Source organism: Teleopsis dalmanni, chromosome 2 (genome assembly GCF_002237135.1).
Source record: "Teleopsis dalmanni isolate 2A chromosome 2, ASM223713v2, whole genome shotgun sequence".
In the NCBI taxonomy this organism is placed as follows: Eukaryota; Metazoa; Arthropoda; class Insecta; order Diptera; family Diopsidae; genus Teleopsis; species Teleopsis dalmanni.
This window is the reverse complement of record NC_051847.1, coordinates 101,919,029-101,942,408: the sequence shown is the minus strand read 5'-3', so window position 1 is coordinate 101,942,408 and position 23,380 is coordinate 101,919,029. Positions and strand designations below refer to the sequence as shown.

Here is a 23,380-nt window from a genome sequence, read left to right as displayed (position 1 = left end):
AAAAAGGTGACCGAAAGAAATGCAGCAACTGGAGTGGAATTTCTTTAATACCAGCAGTTTTCCAAATTTTCAACAAAATAAGTTTAGAAAGAACCGCGGTAACATTAGATGAGCTTATTCGTAAAACTTAAGCAGGTTTCCGCCCAGGGCACTCGTGCATCGGCCAAATTAACACCATTAGAATACTTATTGAACAAGCCTCGGATTGATTTTATTGATTTTGAAAAGGCGTTCGACGCGCTTAAGAGAAGTTACATATAGCTAGCATTAAACGCTAAAGGTAGATTATTAGCAACAGAAACAAACAAATTTTTTTAACAACTACGTTTTACTGCCAGAAACAGAGACGAATGGAAGAAGTTTATAAATATTATTTGTGAATAGACTAAGTTCTAATTTTTAAATTTTAATTTTTATAATAAAGAACATGTCTTAATAATAATACTAATTGAGAACAACGGCTCGAAGGCTATTCAACCGATCCAAGCGCACTGACTACTGGACCGAGTATAGAAGCACTCTCACTCTCTATAATAAGGAAATTAGGAGAGTAAAAAGAGAAAGCTTCAGGAAGTTCTGTAACAGCATAGAACACAGTACGGAAGCAGCAAGACTCTGCAAAGTATTGGCTAGAGAGAAAACACTCTCCTGAACCAATTTGAAAAAAAAATGAAAATACGTACACGGTAGGTGACGAGGGAAGGATCCAATTACTTCTCGAAACTCACTTCCCAGAATCCTTCAGCATGGAGGAACAAGAAACTGAGAACACCAATCAGGAAATTTGTCGAGCAACAGATAACCATTCAAAGCACCTGGCATAGATGGTATACTTTCGGCACTTATTCAATAGAGAATAAAATACCTGCTAACCCCACTGACGAAGATAACAAGGGCTAGCATTGCGTTTGGGTATATACAAAACGACAGGAAAAAGGTAAAGGTGGTTTTCATACCAAAAACAGGTAAGAAGAATCCACTCCATTCAAACATTCAGACCCATTTGCCTCACACCCTTCATGCTAAAAACAATAGAAAAAGTTGTGGATAACTTCATCAGAACGACAGCACTTGTAACTACCCCATTACATCCATGCCGAAATGTTTACGAGGCGAAGAGATCCACTGAAACGGCATTGTTTGAGTTGACAAACATGATAGGGGACAGTATAGAAGAGAAGGAAACAGTAATATCCGCTTTCTAGATACATAAGGTGCCTTTGACAACACGCACTAGTATAGAAGATAGATATACGCACTAATACGGGTATTTTATTGTTATCGGCAGGCCAATATGTTGGCTGCCAAGAAGATATTATGTCTATCGCATTTTTCCTATTTAAATTGGAAATGTAAAGCTGTTTTCCATCCACATTTTCTCGGGTCATGAAATTTGTAAGTTAAAGTTTATGTTGGCTTAAGCCGTTTGCATTCCATGTACAAATTTTTAAAGTACTCATTATTTAGACAAAAATATTTGCATTAATTGGCTTTGCATTTTAATTATCTCGTTAAGAGTAGTTTGCATGATTTACATGAACTGAGTTAAGCTCTGGGTGAGAGTGGTGATCATCATCTTCAAACTATTATTTTGAACTGGAGGGGCTTGTTGATTGTCAGATTTAACTACATTAGAATATAAAACAAGTTAAAGATTTGGACACTTCAACTAATTTAATGGGGTAGCTTTTTGTACGATTACGCAACGCTTCTTTCTGCAGAGCTAACCTGTGCTTCAGTTCTTTATAAATAGGACAGCCTCTGTAGTTTGCGGTGTGATTTCCACTGCAGTTGCTAGATTTTATGGAATTGGAATCCTTTAATGCCTTTTTATCACATTCGGAGTTACGGTGAAGCTCGCCACATGCTATGCACACTGAGCGAAGAGTGCAATAAGACTTAGTGTGGCCATACTCTTGGCTGTTTGTGCATTGCACTGGACCATTTCGCTTGCATTTGTGATTTCAATAGGTTCTACATCTGACTCAATACTTTTGATAACGACAACAAGGCCTTTGCTACTTTGGTAAGCAGTAATAATATATTTTCAAACGCTATATTTAACGCTAGCAGCTGAAATATAAAAGAAGGATGGTCTAAAAAATTTATACAGGAATTATTCAAACTACAACTACTACAACACTTCATGATGACATCTTTAATAATTAATATTATTATATATTTCATAAATTTTATTTTATCATATTAATCATATTATTCTTAAAATTTTATTATTATAACTATTTATGTAATAGCTTCTCTAAATTATGGCCCCCGGCAGAATGTTCAATCATGAACATGAATTATTTTATTATATTATTATATTATATTATTATAGTTTATTATTATATCGTCTAAATTCTGTTATCGCTTAAATTCCTAGAATTATAAAACTAAAAAACAAGGGTAAAAAATACAATATTATTATTATACATTAGCAAACATTGTAATATGGCGTTTACATTGGCCGAAAATGGCTCATTTTGAATGAGCCATTTGAAAGTGTTTACATTCGTTCTAATTCATTTGTTCTCATTTCAACAGCTGATTTTTCAACTTGCATGTTGATTTGATTTTTGGCCTGTGCCAAAAAAATGTTGCATGAAGGTTAAATATGCCTTCAAACCTTACATTAGAAACTTAAAACATATTTTTAATTACTTTTTGGGAAGTAAAAGTTCTAAAAAGCAGTGCATCGTTTTCAAGAAAATGCAACCACCAAACATTTGTTTACCTTTTTTTGTAAATATGTTAAGAACAGCTTTTTCAAACTGTCAAAATGCCATGAAGAGCTTTCATTTAGGGTATGTTCAATGGATTCCTTTGCATTTGGAACGTATGTGGAATGCATTCGAACGTCATTCATACAGAATGTGAGAAAATTGCTCATTTTTGCGCTTGAAATTTTATATGCAAGAATGAGCCATTCGATACTCATTTTCGATTTTTGACCAAAATGAGCCATTTTCGGCCAATGTAAACGCCGTATAACATTTAATTATCCGTATCTAATTATTATAATAAATTTGTAAAGTATGTGACGGTTGCATATTCACATTAATGTTTAAAATGATATAAGTTGGCCATGCAAACTCGGACAAGTAAATTATTGAAAATAAGATGAGTTGGCCATAAAAGAAAATTTTTAAAAACTAATAATATTTTTATTGAGTAAAAATAAGGTTGTCATTCTTTTTACGGTTTGGGAAAACTAAGAATAAAACAACAGACACGTGTAATTTCAACACACAAAATTTAGTAATTATTTATTGCTTTAATAAATAAATAAAGAATTAAATTAAGTAGGATAAGCCTACAATTGGTGACCCCGACGTGATCAAAAATGTCGCAAGTCGAAGCAAGCAATAATAGTAAACTGAATAGAAATAACATTCTTGCAGATAGTAATGTATCAAATGATTACTGAAACGAACAACCTCGAGGTGACATTTGTCGTATCGGAATCAAAGCACCAGCATTCTGTAAGAGAGATCCAGACCTCTACTTCATCCAGATGGAATCCCAATTCAGAAACGCAGAAATCACAACTGACCAAACCAAATATGATCATGTAGTCGGCAGTCTTGACAGCGCTACTTTAAGATATATCGCGGACATTGTTCGTGCTCCCCCTGTTGTAGAAAAATACGAAGCAGTTAAGAAGCCATTAATTCAAGACTTTGCAGACTCCGAAAATCGAAAACTGCGGCGACTAGTTCAGAAGTGCCAGTTAGATAATAGTAAGCCAACACATTTGTTGCGCACCATGCGAGATTTAGCCAGCGGCGCCATGAATGATGGAGCAATTAAACAATTGTGGCTGGATCGTTTGCCAGAAGCAGTGCGAGCAGTCGTTTCAATTTCGGAGGCTGACTTGGACAAATGTGCGCAACAGGCAGATCTGATGTTGGAAATGGGAAACTACAATTCTGTAGCTGTTATCAACACATCTGCACAGAATAATGATCACATCATGAAAGCCATAGACGCCTTGAGTAAGCAGATTGCGGAGATAAAAACTGCACAAAGACGAAGCAGAACAAGATCTCAAACTCCAGATCGCAAGCGACGTCATTCAACCCGTACTGATTCACAAGTAAAACGTTATCCTATGTGTTACTATCACTATCGTTTCGGTGTGGAAACAAAAAAATGTTCCCTGCCGTGTAGTTTCAATCAACAGGGAAACCAATAAAGACTTCATCGGTGGCGGCCGATGAAGTCCAATTTGTAAATACGTCTAGCCGCCTGTTCATCACGGATCGAAACACACAATTCAAGTTCCTGATAGATACTGGAGCTGATTTCTCAATACTACCAGTGTCTCGATTCAAATTGTATGCAGCGAATGGTTCGGCTATTCCAACCTACAGTAACAAGTTGCTATCAATGAACTTGGGCCTTCGTAGGAAGTTTGATTGGAATTTTATAATCGCCAATGTTTCAAAACCAATTTTGGGTGCCGATTTCTTGAAACATTACGGTCTTGTGGTAGATGTAAAACGTAGATGCCTGAGCGATACTCAAACAAAGTTGAGTACCCAATGTGCATCGGAACACACTAGATATGAGTCAATCTTTTCCATTCAGAATGACCACAAATTCAAAGAGCTTCTAAACTCATTCAAGGAGGTGACAATGCCTGTTTCATATAACTATAATAACGAGCCTAAGACTACGGTTCGCCACCAGATTATCACCACTGGTCAGCCTGTATTCTCGCGTGCACGGCGGCTAAATCCGCAAAAACTGCAAGCAGCCAAGCAGGAGTTTGAGTATATGTTGAAGCAAGAAATTTGTAGACCATCCAAGAGTGAATGGACGAGTCCACTAAATATGGTGCAAAAAGAAAATGGTTTGTGGCGACCTTGTGGCAATTACCGTCGACTTAATGCCCAAACAGTTCCTGACCGCTATCCTATTCCACACATGCAAGATTTTACGCATTCGCTGAATGGAAAACGCATTTTTACAACGTTGGATTTAGAAAAGGAGTACTTTAATATACCGGTTGCTGAAGAGGATAGAGAAAAAACAGCAATAATTACACCTTTCGGCCTGTACGAATTTAATGTGATGACTTTTGAACTTTGTAATGCAGCACAATCATTTCAAAGGTTCATGGACCAAGTTCTTTTCGGATTTAAGTTTGCCATATGTTATATTTATGATATTTGCATCGCATCCGATAACATAGACGAGCACATACAACATGTGCGCAGCGTGCTACAACGTCTCCAAGAACATGGTTTGAAAATAAACATTGCAAAATGTGTGCTCGCAGAGGAAGAAGTAACATTCCTAGGTCCTCTCATGAATCATAAAGGAATTCGTCCCCCAGGCAAGAAAATTGAGACGATTGCAAATTTTCCAAAACCAAAGGTAGTGCATGAGCTACGGCGATTCATTGCAATTATCAATTTTTATCGACGTTTTATTCCAAAAGCGGCGGAGATCCAGAGACGGCTTCAGAACTTAATTAAGGGTAACAAAAAACAGGACAAAACTGTTATTGAATGGACCGCGGATGCAGATAACGCATTTGCGGAATACAAAGAAGCCTTAATTAATGCAACAACAATCGTTCATCCAATTCCAAACGCAAACCTTGTACTTCACGTGGATGCCAGTAACGTAGCTGTTGGCGCTGCATTAAATCAAATCAATAACGGACAAGTCGAGCCTTTGGGGTTTTACTCAAAGCGGTTGACGAATACTCAAGCCAAGTACAGCACGTACGACCGTGAGTTGCTCGCGATTTACCAATCCGTTAAATATTTCATACATGTGATTGAAGGTAGACGTTGCACTATTTTTACTGATCATAAGCCGATAACGTATGCATTTCGACAGAAACCGGAAAAGGCATCGCCACGCCAACTAAGGCATTTAGATTACATCGGTCAATTCACAACTGACATTATACATATAGCTGGTAAGAATAATCCGGTAGCTGATTTTCTGTCACGCATCGAAACTATCAGCAACGAAGACCTAGTTGACTTTGATCAATTAGCAGAAAGCCAGAAAACCGACATTGAAACAAATGGTTTTCTGTCTAAAACGAATAAATCTGCACTTCAACTGAAATGGATACTCATTCCAAATGCATCTAAGGAAATTGCATGTGATGTATCATCAAATCGTGTGCGTCCTTTTGTAACTGAACAGTTTAGACAACGTGTCTTTAATTCAATACATAATTTAGCACATGCTGGTCGGCGAGCCACTATTAAGCAAATAGCAGAACGTTTCGTATGGCCGGGCATGGCAAAAGACATTGCGGAGCGAGTTAAATTATGTCTTCCGTGCCAACGAGCAAAAGTCACGCAACATAATAGATCAGCAATTTTGAATTTTGACGTACCAAGTGAGCGGTTCGCTGTAATCCACATTGACCTCATTGGGCCTCTACCATCGTCAAACGGTTACCGATATTGCCTTACATGTATCGATCGGTTTACCAGATGGCCAGCGGTAGTCCCTATCGAGGATATACATGCCAGTACGGTGGCCACAGCGCTCATCAATGGTTGGATCATGCAACTTGGCGTTCCGAAGCAGATCATAACAGATCAAGGAAGACAGTTCGAGTCAGCACTGTTTAATGAATTAGCGAAACTCATTGGTGCCAAACATATCCGAACTAGTCCACGTCATCCTCAAGCGAATGGTTTGATTGAACGTTTTCATCGGACTTTGAAAACTGCAATGAAATGTAAGCATGAACATCAATGGTCTGATGCAATACCTTTGATTGTGTTAGCGCTTCGAAATATCTTTAAAGAAGACCTGAAAGCAACTCCAGCAGAAATGGTATATGAGACAACTTTGCGATTGCCGAGCGATTTCCTGGAACAAAGTAATAATGATAATTTCCCAGAACATGAATTCGTGGAAAACATGAGACAGATGATGTCTCAAATACGATCAGTTCCTACATCAAATCACTCAAATGAAAAGGTATTTTTACAGAAGGAACTACAACATGCTACTCACGTGTTTTTGAGGGATGATAGTGTCCGCCCACCATTAAAAACACCATACAATGGGCCATTTAAGGTTGTGAGGCGTGCAGACAAGACATATGATCTTCTAATTAAAGGAAAACCGGTGCGGGTGAGTGTTGATCGGGTAAGGGTAGCATTTTTATCAAGTGACAATGAAGACGTAAGCCCATCACGTACAGAAAATATGGCAGATACTCGAATGGATACCAAACCTAGTAATGTAACACGAAAGGGACGATTAGTGCAGGTTCCAAGAAGATATGTTAAATTTGACTTAACGTGACATCGCACATGACTCAGTCACTGCCAGGGGAGTGATGTGGCGATTGCATATTCACATTAATGTTTAAAATGATATAAGTTGGCCATGCAAACTCGAACAAGTAAATTATTGAAAATAAGATGAGTTGGCCATAAAAGAAAATTTTTAAAAACTAATAATATTTTTATTGAGTAAAAATAAGGTTGTCATTCTTTTTACGGTTTGGGAAAACTAAGAATAAAACAACAGACACGTGTAATTTCAACACACAAAATTTAGTAATTATTTATTGCTTTAATAAATAAATAAAGAATTAAATTAAGTAGGATAAGCCTACAAGTAAATAGAATCCCAAATGGCGGGACCTTCGTCCTTTTTTTAACTTTTCATGAAATGTAATTAAAAATATACAGTTCACTAAAATTAGAGATAACAGATAACATATTAGTTTAACCTTAATGTAAAATTAGTCTTAGAACAAATTTGTATAAATACAGAACTTTGTTTTAAATAAAATCAGTAATGACAAGATACTCAATCAGTGTATTTCAATAATATAATAGTACACCTGCAGTCAGCAGCTACGCGAACAATAACGAAAGATGAGGCAGTTAAAGAGGTGCCTATCCAGATTGAAGAAACGAGATCAAGAAAAGTGCGAGAGAGAGGAAATCAAGGTGCATACAAACAGGAAGGATGTCAACCATTTGACTCAAGACTTTAAGCCTAAGCATCAACCTGTAAGGACGAAATATGGTAATCTGATTTTTGGTTTAGTAGTGGTGGGGATCGTGGTTTCACCGATATTTATGGGCAGAGTCAAAGAAACCTCTTTAGTAGTAAAGAGGGTGGCTGATGATTTATTTGGTGATAGATGAAGATTTCTATCAACCAGAAATGATGCCAATGATGTAAGATATGCATTTAAATTATTTCACAGTACAAAAGGGTCCTGGCCCGTAGTTAGAATTGTGCAGTCATCTGCATAGGTTATGACACTGACTCCCTCAGGGGGTCTGGGAGTTTAGACATGTATAAGTTGAAGAAAATCGGTGAAAGAACGCTGCCCTAGACGACACCTTGTTTCAATTTTCTAGCTTTTGACATTTTATCTCTAAAGTCAACAAAGGATGATCTGCCTACAAGATAGTTACAGAGCCATCTCTTAGTAGAGTCAGGGATAGATGTTTATGTCATTTAATAGGGTCCTATGGGAGACTGTGTCAAATGCTTTTACGAGATCAAGGGCAACAAGCGCCGTGCTTTCACACGGGCGATTTTGATTGAGGCCATTAAAGATTTGAGATGTGATCTCGCAAAGAGCTGAAGTGGTACTATGACGTTTACAAAAACCATGTTGACGAGGAGCTAGGTGAATGTGAGGAGGTATCTGTTTGAATACTAAAAACTCCAGAACTTTGGCTACTGGAGATGGAACGGAAATCGGTCTGTAAGATTCACCTAAACCTGCCGGTTTACCCGGTTTTAACAAAAGAATTATTCTACCTGGCTTCCATACGTTAGGGATGATGTGTAAATTGATGGACGAGTTTAAAATGTGTCACAACTGAAATACCAAAGATCCCGAGGTTCTTGAGCATGAGCATGGAGATTCCATCAGGTTCAAGTGGTTTTGAGGCTATAGCTTGTCTGATCAAATTAAGTACATCATCTGGTAAGAACAGCGTGGTGCCGTCGGAATATGTCTGCGCGTATCATGGGAAGTAAAAGCATTGGGCACGAAAAGAATGCTTTGGATCGGGGAAGGTGATCCCATTAAATGAAATCGTTTTGTTGTTGAAATGGGAAGGATTAGAAAGTGCGGTAATGGTAGTCCACAACCATTTTGGTAGTCGCAGTTATCTAAATGTTCCTTCCATTTACTAAGGCGATATTCGCCCACTATTTTACGTGTTGTTGTTCAGAATTCGTCACTAGGAAAACCTAGTCTAATGATTTTTAACCTACCTGCGGGAACAGCTATGGTGGCAGCTTTGATAATTATGCTACGAAATTGTTTCTCTGCCTTGTTCAAATCAAAAGACAGAGAGATGTTGCTGAAGTCGCGACATGAAGAACACCAAAAGAGGATTAATCGATTTTGGAAGCCAATTGCAGGCCCCTCTGATCGGTTGTTAGGTTGGAAAACCACAGGGAATAGTGTGCAGTCGAAACATGCAATACAAAACGCAAGTCCCCATCAAGAAGATGTGAAATATTTGAGGTGTGCTGCGAAGGGCTTAATTAAATAATCTTAATGGAAAGCGCCTCTGTATGTGAAGAGTAGACCTTGCTTTTGCTAAAAGCGTTTGATACAGTTTAACAGATTTGCTTTTATCTTGTAGACAGATATCTTGTAGACGTATTTATTTAGTTTTAGGAAGAACTAATTCAAGACAAGAAAATGAATACCGATTGTGGAATATTCAAGTCTTCACATCTAAACTTCTGCAGATGATTGTACTCAGCAATACGATGTAAAAAATAAAGCAACGACTACAAGTAAACTTGTTTTACGAATTTGATTATTAGATTCAATACGACCGTTTTTTTAAATCATTTGAATAATAATAAAGAACAATAAAAACATTAAGATGTAGGAATTAAATTCAAAATCAAACGAAAATAAATATAAATTTTTCGCATAGACAAAATTTACGTTAAGCATTATAAACTTTATATACTTAAGGTAACAACAAAGGCGTTATTATTTGTTTTCTTTAAAAAGTATAATTTTCATAACAACTATACAAACATTATTATGCTTGCGCGCGTATTATTTAAAAGTAAAATTGAAGTCAGCACAAAAAAAACTAAGAATATGTAGTATGTAAATTTGATATCCTTTATTTTTTTACACAAAGAGTGTTACTGTTCTTTTACATACAAAGTCACAATTCATTTTTGAAGTGCATAAATATAATGAATATTGAATGAGTTTTTTGGCAATATGCTTAAAGCATTTTAAACTTATACATAATTATTTTATAAAATATTTAAAATTAGTAATCAACATATACCTATATGTGTGAATTAACATTCTTATGCATATGCGTATATTTTAACACATATATATACGCATAGATATATATATATATATAGTGTTTGCGACGTACTTAATATATGTAGTACATAGATATCGAATATGTATATTAATGTATAATGAAATATCGGTCTCAGTTTTCTTTTCTTGCAAGTTATACAACATATTTCTACTCTATAGCTTTATCCATAAAATCTAAAAACCTTTTGGCGTATTGGTCGGGGTCACATGTCGAAATACCATCAACATTACTACCATATTTCACAGTTTTAGCAGCTTTGGCCGCCTAAAATGACCAAAAATAAATTTTTTTTATAGATTTTTCTTGAATAATGTTACCTGTTTTTTAACACCATATTGGGTCAATACATCAATAATTGCTATAAAGTATATTTCACGTCGCTCTGAAAAAAGAACATATCTAATGTTAGCTTCAAGTGATTGAGATATATTATGTAAAGAATATTGTATTTAAAATTAATTGATACTTTAGTAAACAAATACAAACTTTGTAACATAAATATATTTTTTATTTTTCAACTATATTATGTTAATTTAGCGTGCTTTTCTCCTAGATTATTACCATCTGTATCCCTGGTAATAATAAGTTAAAATTCAAAAATTGAGTTTTCAAGGGAATAATAAAATATACCTTTCTCAAGAGAATAGAATTTTCAAATATTTTATACAATCATAATATTAAAGATTACCGTCGAAAAAACTATGATATTAGGATTGTGACAAGCGTAAAGTTATGCCTTTTGGAAGTATAACAATGTGGTCAGAACCTGGTATATATAGCAATGACAACTGTTTTATTTGTGTCTGCTATCTTAATGGCCGAAATAAGAGCCTTCTTTGTAATAAATCTTACACCAGAGCACCTTAAACACAAACTCAATTACCTAATAATAATAATTAAGTAATAATTTCACACTTTAGAAAAATCAAATACAAATTTTTTAAAGTGTTTTTTTATTTATGTGTAGTAAATATGAACTGCATATAATTATTGATAATTAGTGTGCAGAGAAAATGTATACACTAAAAAGTTCATCATTTAAGTCGGGTGACACAAGGTGTGTTCGTGTGCAATTATTTTAATAAATCTCACGAGTTGTTATAAGTTGTGTATACCTGTTAGTTAACTCAGTACGAAATTAAAAACGAGGAATTACCGATATTTCCTTACATTCGTATTTATCGTGAATGACGAACAAAATCATATCAAGATGACGCTTCCAGCTATTAAGAAAATTTACTTTGGAAACTGTGAAAGAATGAGGTAAGTATTAAAAAAAAGTTAATGAAGTCTTCAACATAATGATAGATACATGTCTTGTATATCTTATAACAGGTTAAAATGGCGAAAATGGAATCATGGCATAACACTTAAATCGAAGATAATGCACATCGTCAGCTGCCAATGTGGCAGATAATTATATAAGCGAGAGCTAAAAGTTTATTCGAAATTATTTTTTGTTTTTATTTTCTTTGAAAGTATTTTTTCTATATATTTGTATAAAATAATTTATTTAGTTCTACAGTCAACTTTTTTAGAATGAATTAACGCTTCGTATCTCTTACAACGGAATGTTTTCATTAACTCTTCGGTATATCAATTGGCAGGAACCCACATATTTTTCCAAGGAATATTGTTATTAAAAGCAGTAAAGTTTTCTTTGTTTTTTTAAAAATATAATTTAAAAAAATTTTTGAAGACAAGAAAGAAGTTCGTATTTCTTACATCATTTAATTTCTAAAAATCTAAAAGACTTTATTTCTGTCACATAGTGTTGTCTATCAAGACATACCTAGTTTCTTCAAATTACTAATCATAAAATTTACCTTCAATACTTGGAATGGCATAGATATCAACTTCGTAAACAACTTCCTTATACTGTGCTCCTCTAGGAGAATCAGGGGGTGTGTTATATGTCCATCTAAATAATTGATTTTTTATATTTATTTATAATATTTAATAAATGTTTAAAGTTACTTACCGTTCCCCACTATCGCATTCTTCACTTTCGCTATTTTCACTTCGACCTGTTTGTAAATTTTCACAATGTGCCGCTTCCTCTTCAGCACGCACACAATCATGGATGCCAACCAGAAGTGAGTAATCCATTATGTGCAGTTTGGTAAGTAGCTGATTTAAAAGACAACCATTTTTTACTTAAAATTTTATTGTTCTATTATTCAAGCAATAGTATATAGTTATGAAAATAAAAGCATAACTACAAATTTAAAAAGAGTAAATTGATAATCTTGTACTTAATACTTTAAGTTTGCATTACCAATTAATGAGATTAATATTAAAGTCATTAAGCAACATAATTGATGACAGCAGTGACTATTTTATTGATTAAAAAGGTTTCGAACAGTAACGAAGAACAAACACAAACAATTTTTTTTAATATATTAATTATTTGAATTTTTGGTTGACCATATAGTTATTTCGAGTATTGCCAAATATCCATCTTCAGTGGTCTTAAAATTATTTCTTGTATTTAATTATTCGTAAATAATTTTTTGAGACTGCAAATACCAATATTGAATTCGTATCCTGTCAAATTTGAAGCTCAGAGTCAGTGTTCATTAGGTAACTGACCAAAGCCGTATTTAACTTGGTTCTAATTTGGAGTTTTATTAATTTGCTGTGAAAGTTCATTAAGAAATTCAATTGCTGTGTTATATTAGAACGTAATTATAAACCGATTGTAGAATAATTGAGTTAAATAATTATAGTTTTTTTTAAATTGATAAAGTTCAATTCAATTCTTTTCTATGCAATACTAGTTGTAGTTTGCTACTGTTCGAAACCTCTCTATAAATATTTCAAAGGAATATACTAACAAGATCAGTGTGATTTACTTAAGATATCGTAATAACATACATATATAATAATAGTAAAGCATAATTATGCTAAAAGAAGTACATTTAATCAAAAATGTAATGAAAGGAAATGTAGAAAAATATTATTTGGTAATAACTATGAAACAATCAGTACATCTTTCGCATTATAGGCATATATACATACATCAACATCACTGCTTAAGATGTTTAAAAGTTTTTGTTTTGCTTCTTCACCAATGTCAATTTTTATTTTCTGATTAATAAAATCATTATCCTTGTAAGTAGGTAAATTTTTTTCCAATTCTTTTTCGGAAGCTTCACGGTCGACGGTGCTGCCTTTCAAATCGAATTTTCTGAAAATGTATGCATTATTTTTAATATTAAATGTTTTAAATAGCTATTTATCGAAAAGAAATTGAAACCATAACTTACTTGTGAATAGTTAAATGCGAACTAAATACATTACGCATGACAACGAAATAATATTGCACACTTTCCACTGTTATTCTGTACATACCCAAATATTGAGGTAGAAGAGTTTTTCCATGCTTTTCGACAACGTACTAAAGAAAAACAATATAAATCTTTGATATTGTAATAATAAACAAGTTAGGAATAATTTCAGTTTGTATTTTCGTAACTATTTCTATAAGTGACATATAAGGCACATATACATATAAAATATCCAAACCCTATATATCTCGCAGCTCTCCTATGCAATACACCTAATTCTGAGCGCTTATATAATATTTTTATTTAAAATATTATATTTATAAACACAGTAATTTTTTCATATAAGTATGCCAAAAATAGCAACTCAATAACTTTTACTTACTTTTACTTTCGAACTACTTTGTATGAATAAATGCTGAATTTACATTTTATCTAACCGTAGGTGCATTCATTGTTTTTAAATAAATCTAAAATGGCTCAATATGATTAAATTGTGAAACGAAAACACAAGATCTAAAATGAACGTTTTGGTACACTACACAGGATGAAGGTTAGCAACCTATAGTTCTCGGAGAATTAGTTTGAAGATCCAAAGTAGACGCAGAAAGTGATTGCTGATAAACTTGATTTAAATGGCAATACCATGGCTCTATCGCAAACATTAAGCAATCGTCTTGGATACACAAAGAAATCAGTTAGATGGGTTCCTTGAATTTTAATTCAAATTTAGAAAGCGGCGGATATGTATTTTGTTCAGTATTTGCTTTAAAAAATTTAAAAATAGAAGGTGCAGCAGTTTCAATAAAATTGTAACACATGGTGAAGCTTGGTATTACACGTACAGTAAAAACTCACAAATTAGAACTCTCACAAATTTGAATTGTATGCACCAAAACTCTAAAATTAGAACTTTTGATTCTAATTTTTGAGGGAATTCTTTTTTCTGTTTATTTTTCAAGTTTTGTATAAATTAGTTAGATAATAAATTTTATTGTTCGTAATTTGTTTCAAAAAAATTAATAGGGGAGTTCCCAAAATGCGCACATTAATAAAACACATTCAAAAATGCAAGTTCAAAACGGATCTGAATATGAGTTTAATGCCACACTATATGTGTCAATATCTTAATAAATTGGTGCAAAAAAAAATGATTCGTTTCCTACTGATCACAAGACCAATAACGTAACGATAACATAGTAAAAATTTGTCTAAACCTAAAAAACAAACAAACATTACTCAATATTTTATACAATAATACTTATTATGGATTGATTTCAACTGTAAAATAAAGTTTTTATGTAGAGTGTTATTTTTTTTTTGTAAGTTCTTTATAGAAATAAAAAAAGTTCAAATATTAGAAGTTTTCGCAAATTTGAACTACCCGAAAAACCAAGTGGTTCTCCTTTGTGAGTTTCTACTGTACGACCTAGAAACAAGGCATCGTTCCATTGTAATAATGCCCAACTTGTTTGTTATATATGTAAAAATTTAGTTGTAAACTACTATACTTTATAGAATCTCCATACTACTATTCAATGAAACTTCATATCGCCAAATTATTTTTGTTAAAAGATAAGAAGAAATAAACAACTACGCAAGAAAAAATATAGTCCATGATAAAGCCCATTATAATATACGGAATTCTTGTATACGGTGGTAGAAAATTAGCGTTCAATAATTGAAAATCGACTTAGCAGTGGTTGTGTACATACAACTAGCTTTCAACTTAGTTTTTAAATAAGAATTAGTCCATCTGTTTTGCAGGCAGAAGTGCATTTTATTAAAATTTGTTCTAGACGGCAATGCTTCCGAACACAGTATAAAAGCGCCAGTGTACCCATTTATTTAATTTAATAATTCCAAAAACCTAACTTTTGTTGATATAAAGGACAAAATTTTGAACCAGATGATATTATAAGACTTATGAAGTTTTCATCTTTGTTAACTTTAAAACATATAACACTCTCCATGCATAGCTATGTTGAGATCAAGGATTACAATGTATCATAGCTCCTTGTAACAATAAGTTAACTTTTATAAATATAGATCTGCCACTAATTATTTATTTAAACTTTTTAAATATTGTATATTTTGAATCAAAACAAATAAGGTTCTGATTACAAATTTTTGATATTTTTAGTTCAATCAGTATATTTACGTTATACTAGTTAAGCAAATTATGCTTGTGGATTTAAATAATGCTGATACTGATATCTATTGTTAAGAATTTTGTTATGAAGATTAAAATGTATATAAAGCGTTATTGCAATATGAAGCTTTTATCTTTTATTTTTCCACCGATAAGCCCGTTTATAAAGCACTTTTACCAGTACAGTTTTAATATCGGTCATAATAAAAAAAATTATTTTTAATACATAATATGCGTAACGCGGAGTAAGTCGTAAATAAAATTGTTCGAAAGTTATACAGTAACCATATAGATATAGACTGCAAAAACCGTTTCTTACTGTCTATTACATTCATTGCCTGATAATCAGAATGTTTACTGTGTTCGAAAAATCTTATAAGAAAAGAGGTTCCATTTTAGTATCGAAATGCAAGCTATCAATAAGAATCTACCCAAAAATCCTTAATATTTCAAAATATTTTTAATATTACATATTTCTAGTTTACCAAATATTCTTTATCTAGTATTCAAAACTCTTGTAAAAACCTACAACAGTTGAGAAAAATTATTAAATGATTCCCAATAAAAATTTGTGGCTTTATAGTTTCTAAACGCAGTAAAGTGCAAAACGCAGTAGAGTTGTCCAATTTTTGTTTTGAACTCTATTGATAATAATATGCCCTGTTTCTGATAACTCTGAAATGTTAAAATGTTGACGCTAAATGTACTAACTATTCTAACAGCAACATATTATTGACCATAACTAAACACTGGCTTTGAAAGACGAATCCCTGTTTACTCAAAAATTGGTCCTTGTGATCTGTTAATGGTAAATAGCAAAAGCAAGTATTATTGAGAATTGTATTCGTCGAATAGTAAATGGTAGTAACATACCAGAAGATACAAGACATATTCTTTCTAGAATAATAATAATAATAGAAGGTACCAACATCAGTGGATATGACATCATACATACATAAATATGTTATTTCGAGACATCCGTTCACGTTCACATAAATAATTTCAAACATTGTATAATACGACTTAACCAATTGTGGTTCATTAATTGAAGATGGTTTGACATATCCCGCATTACATATCATTATCATTACATATAATATCATATTCTAAATTAGATCTCTGTTGCATTCTATCTATGAGGTTTATTCATCATAGAAATTGTATATATATTGGATTCAAACCGTAAGATAGAACTAATCGACCAACACGATATTAAAACCCATTACGAATTTTGTAATGGTAAAACAACAGTTACAACCGATTTAAATGTGCTTCAGAACATACCACAGCAAAAAATTCAAAGATCGTGCTTTAATTGCATTATTTTACCAGAAATTAAAAATAAACAGAAAATATAATTCTTTTTTACTGTTATGGCAGCATAAATTTTATTCCCTTATGCGAAGTAAGTTCATGTAAAAAAGTGAATATCATTATATTTAGAACAACGTAATATCGTTGAACAGAGATAAAGACTTTCAAAATTCTTGGGAATGACAATTAACGGATTTAAAAAATTCAGAAGCGACAAAAACTTGACCTACATTATTCAATTCCACTTTTAACTACCCTAAATGGTTTATAATTTTCTGTATCACATTCTTATTTTATAAATTGTGTATAGTACTTTTTTTACTTAAAGTTCTATTCAATAAGAAAAAAGGCCAAATTGCAAGAAGTCAAAGACATTATAATTCCAATTGGAATAATGATGAGAGACACAACAATGATGTTCTTATAAAAAATGAATCTTGAATCTAATTAATTCAAAGGGAAAAATGCTAAAATCAAATATGTATTTTCAAAAAAAAGAAAAAAAGCTATTGGGTAAAGCACATTTTAGTATGTAGTATTTATCTACAAAAAGATACCAAAAAATTTGTATTGAGACAAAAAAAACGGCAATTAATACTAAGGTTTCATGGACAATTTATACCAACATAAAATATAAATTAGTTGAATAAAAATAATACAAAAATTTATAAATCTTACTTTGTTCAAATATGTATATGTTTTCATAAATTTCTATTCACATTACTTGTTTCATACGAATTTCTTTTGTTATGGGATGTAATATAATGTGATGGTCATTTAAAAATATGGTTTTATAAACAGAATAAACACATTTTTAAAAATTCATTAATATTTATATTTAATAACACACCTCATTAGCAAAACACAAACAAATTTGAAGTAATATTTTATAATTGCATTCTCTATTACCACTGCATCAATTTAATTCACAGATGTCTATAGTAACATATGACTCACAGAATTTGACTATATTAAATCAGATTTCAAGTGTAAAGACAAAAACTGGACTGACATCTGTTATATTCACACAGTTTTTGTCATGAATCAGTTAAATTCATATGTCCTACTTGTTTATTATATATGTAAAACTTAATATATTACTTACTGGGTGATATTGTTTTAAAAAAGCATGCATGCGTTCTATTTCTTCTGATGTTAAACTTTTTATTATGAAGAATTTGTTGTAACTTTGATAAAATTGTGCTCCAGATTTTCCAGAAGATTCAATTTGCAATGGTTGTGATCGTGTAAGGGATTCGCGATAATCTACATCATCAATACCAAAGCGTTCCCGTAAATTCCTGAATACAAGTGGACAGTACTCTTTAACCTTAAAATGCGAAGGCATATTTTCTCTAACAAAACAATACATTAGTATATATAACTTTATTTTAGCAGTAGGAATACTTATTAAATAGATGATTATCGACTTTGATCTTAGAGTACGCACGGAAGTCGTCTGGTAGCAGCATAACTGGTATATTCACATGGCTCAACTCATTTATCTAATTAAAAAGAAACGAATAAAATTATCTAATAAATCAGAATTAAAATTTTTTTGACTTCATTCTTTACATACCGTATGATTAATACCCCACATAAATACACTTAATATTGGTTCATTTGCCCGAAACAATTTAACTTTTTGATGTTTGACTCGGAAATGTTTTTTCTTTAAAATGCGAGGTTGAGACGCATTAGCGACTTTTTTGTCCATTTTTGACTGTTTATCCTTATCAGTTGTTTAAGGTTCGATGTCTATACTAGATTAAGAACTTTATTTAAAAAACTATTGGTATGCAGCCAAAACAATAAAAAAAATTTTGAATGGGCAAGATACAATAAAAATTATGATTTATATATTTGCTCTATTCCAATAAATCACACATATGTATATATTTCTAGGAATATTGATGCTTTTATTTTACTGTTTAATAGTTATATTTTAAATTTATATAAAACCATTTATTTAAATCAGATATTGTGAACGCCCACATCTTATAGTGATTAATCCAATGAATCTGTATTAAATTTTAAGACATAATATATGTTCGAAAACACAATTCAACAACAACTAATCTGCGGTATTGTGATATTTAGAACCAATATTGTTAAACCTTCACCTGAGCGCAACCACATTCATATAGTAAAATCTTCTAATATATAATTAATATAACGCCAAGAACATATACGCGCAATCCTAAAATGCATTAAAATGCCACAATGTTTTTCTGAATATTGCGATTTACTTTCTGAAAAAATTTTTTGTGATGCACAAAAACTAAATTATAGCATCGATAACGATAACTAAGCATATGAATAAAAACCAGTGTTGAAAAAGAATTCATTTGAATAAATAAACAAACACAATTCTAGTTATGAAAGTTCGCAAAAGAGAACCTAGATATGCACACATATGTATATATTTTAAATTGTGTAGTGATTGTGTGTGGTTACAAGCAGAATTAAATATAATGATAGAATTGAATTTTATAACAAATTTAAATTCCAACAAAATGTCCAAACTTGTATTAAGTTTAAATAAAATACGATTGGTCACGATCATAATACTACGTTTCCACTTCTTTTCCTGTTTTTTTAGTAAGTTACTTAGTAACATTGAGCTTTTGGTCGATCACATTAGCACAAGCTACTTAAGGAATGGGAAAGAGGTTTTATGTGTCAAAAATTTCTATTTGTAGATCTTTTATTTGTCTACATATTAATTGTAAAGAGCTGATATTAAATTTTGTGTTGGAAGAAAAGCATGAAAAATGCAGAAAATTTAAATAATTTATTCCATATTATATGTTACATTGTTCATATAATAAATCTAGCAGTGGTTGCATATAGAAAAGAACGTGCAATGATTTATAAAATAATATAAATTATTTAATTTTCAGTACGTTTATTTTCAACTAATAATTACACTAATAACTTACAAATTAAAATTATATTGATAATAAATAAAAAACTAAAAAATTAAAAATAAAAAAATATACGTAGTGTCTGGTGACTAGTCACGGCCTGTGACGGCCCTTTCGTGCGGATATCGTCTTTTCATCTATGAAATTGAATTGAATTTTTTTTTCAATGTGTTTCTTCCGTTATGTGGCCAATATAAATAACTGCTCACCGTCCTGAGTCCACATAGTCCCACTTCTTTTGTTATTTCCTAATAGTAAAAATAGTTTATTTTATTGAATTACAAACATTATAAATGCACTATAGAAACTTGTGAGCTCTTCTCCATTATCTGTCCTGATATAGGTACAACAGAAATGAATATTTTTTGTTAAATAATATATGACAGGCGTTTCCGGTGGCTCACAAGAGTGGCAAAAAACAGCAAACCGAAATTTACTATCTCGGGCACGGCATGAGTAAAATAGTTGCTGTTTTCAATGCAAATTATAAAACTGGATTGAGAGAAAAGACAATATGTCGGTTAAAATTCCAACATGAGAGCCGGCGTATTTGTGCCACGGCACTAAGGCAAAGCAGTCTTGTTTAGTAATAAATTTCAAAATTTGCGTCTTTTAGGAGCAAATACCTTCAATTTCAATACGTTTTGGAAGAAAAATGGCAGTTAGCAACACAGCCTATTTTATAAACTACTAATAATCAAATTACTACATTTTCCGATTTTAAGGAAAGGCGTAGAATTTTGTAATTACTGTTAACAATTATTATAAGATAATATAATAATAAATTAAAATTTTTACAGCTTTTATGAATTTTTTCTTGGTGGCTATTTTAAGTGGCAAATTAAAAAAAGCATATCACATGTCTTTTTAAATTTAGGCACAACCAAAAAGGACAAAGTAGTAAAAATGCAAAATTGGCACTTCACATAACACGAATTTTCCGCATAGCGCGAAAGAGCCTATTTTGCCGTGCCCGCGACACTCTACATAACATGGCCATAGGCCAGTAGTTGTTTACTGCCCAAACACTTCGGCCAGTAGAGAAAAAAATGTCACGAATGCAATAAGCGAACTATTGTGAACGCTTATTGGATATTTCAACGAATATTGTAATCATATGTCAAAAAGCATATGTAAATAAAATTCAAAAATTTCATAAATTTGAAAATTGGGAGATTTCCGACATTCATATCATCCTTTTGATTCAGCATTCATTTTAATTTTCAATTTTATATTAATTATTTATTTTTATACAAAATGTAATTCGCTAAAAATGCTAATTTGTGAAAACATAATATTGGGGCATATTTATTTTTTTTTTTTATTTTCAAAAAGGGTTGGGAACTAGTCACCGCGTCACTGCATCCTCGAGGATTATTGTGACTTACCCACTTTAGTTCCATAGACGAGTAGCAGTTAAGAATGCCAATATGTCCTTTGGAGAGATGTTGCCTAATTTCGTTATAAGCGGATAGGCAGTGGATAAGTAGCGAAGTCTGAGTCTTGCTAGACTTCCGATAGTGGAACGGTCTCTTCTTTACCTGGGAAGTAGGCAGAGACCACGACTTTGTCTGTGACCCCTCCTAATGTGGCCACCGTACACCCACGGCTCTTGTATAAGTCCTAGAGCGATGTTGTTGATTTGGCAATTCCGCACAGGGTGGCTGATGCTCCTTTAGCATAGTGCAGATTTGCCTGAAACACTCTGAGAGTGTTCATTTGGTTTCGTTAAGAGACTTTCGGACGAGACTTTCACGTTTGTCTCGTTGAGAACCTTTGTCCTTGGCACCGTTTGATTGCTTCGGTAAAATTTTACTGATTAAGGGGGGTTTAGTGATAGTGGTGCTTGGTGTACCTGCAACTGTTACTGTACCCGTGGAGGGCATTGTTTATAAGGTGGGAATCTGGGCACCGCGCCCATTAGTAGTACTAACAGCTTTACTAGTGAAGGGACGAGTGTCTAGTTCCTCTTCCTCAGAAGTAGCCACTGTTGGGCAACAATCCGTATGGGATGTTGAGGGAGCCGAGGATGACTGGATGGTTTTGTCATCCTAAACCACCTTAGGAACATTATCCACGGGGTGTGAGAGAAAGCTGGAGTGGTTCACTTAAGCATCAGTCTCAAATGAACCGGTATGCAATCCGATCTTTTAGTTCGGACAACTTCCTCATGGATTCATCATCAATGACGAAAACTAGGTAGGTAGGTTGGAGTGGCGGCCTTGTTTACCAAGAAAGCCCACTTGAGCACAAATAATGGCCCGTTGTGGTACAACATGGAAAAAGCGATGTTCGTATATAGACAAGGTGATCAGTATACGACCAACGCCCAACAGAGAGGCAACAATTCCCCCATTAGGTAAAAGAAAACCAACCCGACAGTTCTATGAATGTGGCCAAGTCCCTCACATTGTATGATCGGATGACAGCTCAGTCAGATCGGTCAGAAAAGGGGCACCCAAGATTTTTGATCTTCTTCTGGCTAAAGATGGGTACTGACACATGAGATGGAACACAGTTTTCTCCTCGTCCTCAGAGCTACAACCGCGACAGAGGTCATTATAAGGAAGACCCAGTCTCATAGCATGCCTCCCTATCAGCAGTGACCCGTCAGCACCGATACCGTAGTGCTGAGCAGATTCCTCTTTAGTTGGAGCAGCTGATTCGTACGTTTTTTGTCCAAGTTAGGCCAAATCGACCTGGAAATGTGACAACTGGGCTCAATTGCCCATTGTTGCTTAGCAATGTTTAAATTTTTTTGTTTAATAGCCAGTTTAGCTGGCATTAGTTTAGTTTAGTTGGCGTTATTGGAACGCCAATTTCTAATAAGTGAATACCAGGGAGAAGAGCTCTAGCCTTGGCAAACTCATCCGCCCTACAGTTACCCGCAATATCCCTATGACCAGGAACCCAGGTAAGGTGAACGTTAGCGCACATAGCTTGGTCGTTGATGGAAGCACGGCAATTTTAAGTAGTAATTGATGGGGCTGAGGTGCTTACCAGTGATTTAATGGCAGCTTGGCTGTCCGAGAAAATAAAAAATTTTCTTCGGAGGTGCGGTTGCCAAGAATCCTTTTAAAAGCATAATGGATAGCCATAACTTCTGCTTGAAAAACACCACAGTAGTACTGCGTGTCGATTTTTAGAGCCTCTGCTATGCTATGATCTGATGACATAGCCGCCTTGAACCTTCTTTGTTCCTTTTTTTTGGGGTGAGTGAATTTCGAAGCCTCCGAAGTGAGGATGCTTACTTTAGAGCCGACGATAGGTAGATCGGACTTTTGTGCGACCCCACTGCCGATGTCGGAGTTTCAAGACTAAGTGGTTTCGAAATTTGAAGACATAACATATCATATGACGATG

At 33.2% G+C, this 23,380-nt stretch overlaps 2 protein-coding genes across 5 annotated transcripts; one reads left to right on the top strand and one right to left on the bottom strand.

Moving 5' to 3' along the window:
* Window positions 1-3,514: 3,514 nt before the first annotated feature.
* On the top strand, window positions 3,515-4,195 carry LOC119675219. Its single transcript, XM_038086407.1, has one exon. The coding sequence runs from the start codon at window positions 3,515-3,517 to the stop codon at window positions 4,193-4,195; it is 681 nt and encodes a 226-aa protein (XP_037942335.1).
* A 5,899-nt stretch (window positions 4,196-10,094) lies between these two features.
* On the bottom strand, window positions 10,095-19,402 carry LOC119682035 (phosphatidylinositol 5-phosphate 4-kinase type-2 alpha). Of its 4 annotated transcripts, none has more exons than XM_038095374.1 (10): window positions 19,214-19,402; window positions 18,670-18,848; window positions 18,498-18,595; window positions 18,196-18,445; window positions 13,607-13,737; window positions 13,359-13,527; window positions 12,319-12,467; window positions 12,164-12,258; window positions 10,655-10,719; window positions 10,485-10,601 (listed from the first exon to the last, which is right to left on the bottom strand). In XM_038095374.1, the coding sequence occupies exons 2-10, from the start codon at window positions 18,805-18,807 to the stop codon at window positions 10,485-10,487; spliced, it is 1,212 nt and encodes a 403-aa protein (XP_037951302.1). In that variant the 5' UTR covers window positions 18,808-18,848; window positions 19,214-19,402. The 4 variants fall into 4 exon arrangements, with proteins under 4 accessions (XP_037951304.1, XP_037951302.1, XP_037951303.1 ...); XM_038095375.1 differs by having other exon boundaries at window positions 18,670-18,865; window positions 19,214-19,378; XM_038095373.1 differs by having other exon boundaries at window positions 18,670-18,853; window positions 19,214-19,378.
* Window positions 19,403-23,380: the final 3,978 nt, after the last annotated feature.

What these genes read in the sequence shown, in the direction of transcription:
- LOC119675219 (XM_038086407.1), top strand. Translation starts at nt 3,515, where the DNA reads ATGGAATCCCAATTCAGAAACGCAGAAATCACAACTGACCAAACCAAA.
- LOC119682035 (XM_038095374.1), bottom strand. Translation starts at nt 18,807, where the DNA reads ATGGACAAAAAAGTCGCTAATGCGTCTCAACCTCGCATTTTAAAGAAA. An exon ending in TGTGGGGTATTAATCATACG is followed by an intron (nt 18,596 to 18,669) that starts GTATGTAAAGAA and finishes CTTTTTAATTAG; the next exon opens with ATAAATGAGTTGAGCCATGT. An exon ending in GAATGCGATAGTGGGGAACG is followed by an intron (nt 12,259 to 12,318) that starts GTAAGTAACTTT and finishes TCAATTATTTAG; the next exon opens with ATGGACATATAACACACCCC.